This window comes from Lytechinus variegatus, chromosome 13 (genome assembly GCF_018143015.1).
Source record: "Lytechinus variegatus isolate NC3 chromosome 13, Lvar_3.0, whole genome shotgun sequence".
Classification (NCBI taxonomy): Eukaryota; Metazoa; Echinodermata; class Echinoidea; order Temnopleuroida; family Toxopneustidae; genus Lytechinus; species Lytechinus variegatus.
The window spans coordinates 4882817-4887554 of NC_054752.1; the positions used below are offsets into that span (position 1 = coordinate 4882817).

The following is a 4738-nucleotide window of genomic DNA, read 5'->3' on the forward strand; positions in this document are numbered from 1 at the left end:
TCATCCCTGTTTTGTTGTTTTTTAAATTGAATGTTATCTGGTTGCCATGGCAATGACTTAAGATGTTTTATATATATATATATATATAAATTTAGTCACAAACATATCTCGATTAGTACCTTAAAATTATTGAAAATGGAATGATGATCATACATGTATTCTACATTTTTATCAATATTTTACCTTTCTAGAGGGAAATAAGCTGTTGCCATGGCAACGGGTTCTTTGCAACATTGTTTCTTTTTATTTAATTCAAGTATTACCAAGTCAACATCAATCTGTATCATTCCAATTAGTTCATGCAGAACACTCACTGTATTATTTCCCCTAAATTAATTGAGTAGGTCAAACCTTATGCATGTACATATAAGTTAATTTTCATTGTACTTTTCACCTTTCCATAACCTTGTCATCCCTGTTGTTGTTGTTTTTAATTAGATGTTATCTGGTTGCCATGGCAATGACTTAAGATATTATATTTATAAATTTAGTCAAAAGCATATCCCGATTAGTACCTAAAAAATGATTGAAAATGGACTGATGATCATACATGTATTCTACATTTTTATCAATATTTTTACCTTTCTAGAGGGAAATAAGCTGTTGCCATGGCAACGGGTTCTTTGCAACATTGTTTCTTTTTATTTAATTCAAGCATTACCAATGCAACATAAAGTTTTATCTTTATAAAGAACTCCTGCAGAACACTTTCTGTATTTTTGGTTCAAATGAGGGGGTCAAAACTAAAGCATACATATAAAGTCAATTCCAGTTGATTTTTCCACCTGCCCATTGTCTTGTCAACCATGTTATTTTTGTAAATCAGTTGTTATTTGGTTGCCATGGCAATGGCTTGAGATATGATTTATACATCTAGCAACCAAAATATCTTTGTTTAACACTGTAAAATTAGGGAAAATTAAAGATAAATCATATTCTACAACTTTTTTTAATCAAAATTTTTATTTTTCTGGGGAAAAACAAGCCGTTGCCATGGCAACGGACCAATTGGAACTATCTTGTTGATTTTGAATGTTTCTAAATTTTATATATATTCAATTGGAAGCTTGAAAGTTATCATTTTATTCATCTATATCATGTTTATTTACCATTTACATGGGAATGTACGTCATTTTTGAGAAATTATTCCGTTGCCATGGCAACGGCCGAAAATGGCATTTTAAAATTTACCTCCCATCTTTAAAATAAATCTTACGGCATATACTAATACTTGTGAAAGTTTCATGCTTTAGTCAAATTTTGCACAATTCTTGTGATTTTTGGAGCTTATCCGCTCTACTATATATGTTTTCAATATGACTATGAAGCTTACCCACAATCAAACCATGGATTACAATGAATCATGCGTTTTCATCCCTTTTTTCTTTTCAATTTGAAAGCATAAAATGGTAAGATGTAGCAACAGTCCCAATATCATTTGTTTGGTTTGCTTAGTATTATGATTCATCGGTCACGGATCTAGAGGATGAATCGCTTTTTGAATATGAGAATATTATCTCTATCGCATGCAATCATATTCCCTGATGACGTCATCATCACTCGAGATCCGACAAGGTGATTGGATCTATTATTTCTATCCAGTCTAGTTGATAAAGGGAATGATGCTACTCTTCTCTTCTTCATATCACCCTCACTCATCACCTGATCAATCACACACGTCTTACCCTCATCATTTGATGTCACGACGTAGAGGTCGTCTGTCATACGATCAACACACACATTCAAGATGACATCACTGTGGGGGATTTCCCTATGATCGCCCTCTCTGTCAATGATGAGCGCTCTGCTGCGATCTACTGATGAGGGTAGAGCGATGATGTGACCTGATGACAGCACATCGTACATTACTATCTTCTCTTTACACGTGATGGTATTGATAATCTCATCATTAGCTGGGTTGATGACGTATATCATAGACTGATCCACTTCAGCAGCGATGATCATCCCATCCTGATCGATTGCAACGCGCACCCCTACATCAGTACGCGTCGTGTTTCTTGGTATTGTGACGTCATTGATGTGATTCCACTGTCTGTCGTATACACTGATGCACCCAGGTAGACTGTCTCCTGTACAACCTGTGATGTATCTACCACATACTATCTTGTCATCATTCAGTACTGCACATGAGATTATAAATGATGTATCACTACTGTTGATCACTCTCTGTGTGGTTTTACTGTTCAAATCTAACATGTAGGTATGTACTTTACCAGCAGTAAAATCTGTGATCATCACCTTATCATCATCTATACATCCAGCAATGCGCGGGAATCTGATTTTATCTGTAACATTGATTGTATCAATGAGCTTCCACTCTCCATCATACCCATCAATTCTTCCATCATACTTCTCTCTCCCAACACCCTTCACAAACCTCACACCTAATACAACACGATTTATTTCTTTCACCTCACCCTCATTCAGTTGCTTCTTTAGTTCCTCACTCACTGATGCATGCACACGATGTCCATCTGTGACAATATTTTTATCGTCTTCAAGAATTCTGTCCAGTGTCTCTTTTGCTTTCTCTGCTGATTTGGTGTCGTCTTGCCATGATTTCTCAAGCTCTCCAATCTTTCTCTCGATCTCTTGAGCGATGTTCTGAATGTCATTCTGAAGAATGCGCTGTTTATCAATTATCGTTTTTCGTCTCTTCTCCGCATTTAAACGATTTTCATTATGTCGCTCCTCTCTCTTCGCGTTGTTCTGTTTAATTTTATCCTGGAGCTTTCGAATCTCATCTTGATGTTGCTCATTTTCCTCATCAACCTCCTTGTCGATTTTATCAGCATCCTCTTTTTCCTTGGCTCTGTCCCTTTCGATCGCGTTTTCGATTTCGGAATCAACCTCATTCTGAATAGTTTTAAAATGTTCGTCTGGGACTTGTTTACCCTGATGAATCTCAATCCCATAAGCTTGTAATAGCTCCAATTTGTCCATCACTGCTTTATGAAGGTTGCTGAGCTTTGCTTTGTTTTCCCGTAGTGCGTCCTCTATGTCCTGCCGTACACAAGGTTTTTCATGATGATCTATCACAGCGCAAGAAAGACATAAAACTTCGCCATGCGTCTTGCAGTACATATCCATGATTTTCTCGTGTTTCTCACAGAAGAGATTAGGTACACCTCTCCGTACTATTCCGATGCATTCTTTTTTCAAGGCGCAGTCATGACAGAGCTTCTTCTTCTCCTTCACATAGAACGTGACGTCAGTAATCGATTCGCACTCAGCTTCTTCACAAACAGCGCCCTCTTCATCTGAGCTGAGTTTAGACGCCATCGTGAAAAGAATTTAAAGGGATTCAAGGTTGGGGGCTGTAAAGAAAGGGCATACAAAAAGTAGGATTGAGGGCAAGACGCATTTAGAAAAATATCATATAAGTTAAACAAGAGAGAGAGAGAGAGAGAGCTAGAGAGAGAACGAGAAAGAGGGAGTGGGAGGGGTGCGATGGGTGTAATACCTACATTGACATACCTATGCTACATTTTTTTCGATTGTTTCATGCATGGAATTTTTTATGATTTCAGATAATTATTTTTTTGCATCAAATTATACCCTCGTTGCAGAATAATAATCCAGTTTTATAATAATTTATGTCAGTCACGGCACTATTATGACTATTATGCCAATGGTCACTTCGAAACCTTATAGAGTTGCAGCAAAAGGTTTTTAGGATCTTGTCTTGCCTTCCACACAGTCAGCTCAGATCATTAGTCGATTTGACAGTCTCATAGGCTCAATACAACAACCTAGAAATGTTCTTTCCGATGAAGTTTTTTTCTTGATTCGTGTTCCTAAGGGGTCCTAGAACAAATTCAGCTTGGTTGCCAAAAGTTGCCGTTTGGGCAATTTTGCTAATTTGCATAAATCCAAAATGGCCCCAGATGCCATCTTGAAAACCTAACTTTTGAACCCCTGTCCACAAAATGATGAGTAATGACTCGTTTTAGGGGTTTAGAGATGTGTAGAACTGATTTCTGTTATCATTTTTGCAATATAAGGTCATCTTCAGGTCAAATCCAAGCTGGCCGCCATATGCAATCTTGAAAAATTGACTTGTGTTCCCCTTGCCCGAGAATGACGAGTAATACCTCTATTTAGGGGTTTTGGGGTGTGCAGAATACATGTCTGCTTTCTATTTTGCAATATAATGTCATCTTCAGGTCAAATCCAAGATGGCCGCCATATGACACCATCTTGAAATATCAATTTTGAACCCTTTGCCCCAGAATCATGCATAATAACTCTATTCCTGAGTCATTAGATATGTTGATTCAATTCATGTAGTTATTTTGCACAAAGGATAACCTTCAGATCAAATCCAAGATGGCCACCAACCGCCATCTTGAAAAATTACTGTCTGAGGCTTATACGTGTTAGAACTAATGTAAAGGGATTTCAGTAAGATACTCATTTCTTTTATTAATTCTCAAGTTTTTGTCCCAGAATCATGAATAATATCCCTCTTTTCGTGAGTTATTTGGTATGTTTATTCAATTTCTGTTCATAATTTTGCAGTGTAAGATCATCTCCAGGTCAAAATAATCCAACATGACCACTAAACGCCATATTAAGAAAAAAAAATACTTCCGAGACTATTGAACCTTGAAGAAGTGCTGTCCCTAATAAGGTTGTTGTTATGTATTGGAGCTCATGTAAGGGGATTTCAGTGAGAATGATTCATTTCTTTTAATCACTCCATTTTTAGTTCGAG

The 4738-nt window shown here is 36.9% G+C and overlaps 1 protein-coding gene across 1 annotated transcript; it reads right to left on the minus strand.

Moving 5' to 3' along the window:
- Positions 1 to 1479: 1479 nt before the first annotated feature.
- Positions 1480 to 3310, minus strand: LOC121426701. Its single transcript, XM_041623073.1, has one exon. It carries the CDS (start codon positions 3301 to 3303, stop codon positions 1480 to 1482), a length of 1824 nt encoding a protein of 607 aa, XP_041479007.1. The 5' UTR covers positions 3304 to 3310.
- Between the last annotated feature and the right edge of the window lie 1428 nt (positions 3311 to 4738).

Excerpts from the sequence above, each read along its gene's own strand:
- LOC121426701 (XM_041623073.1), bottom strand. The coding sequence starts at position 3,303 with ATGGCGTCTAAACTCAGCTCAGATGAAGAGGGCGCTGTTTGTGAAGAA.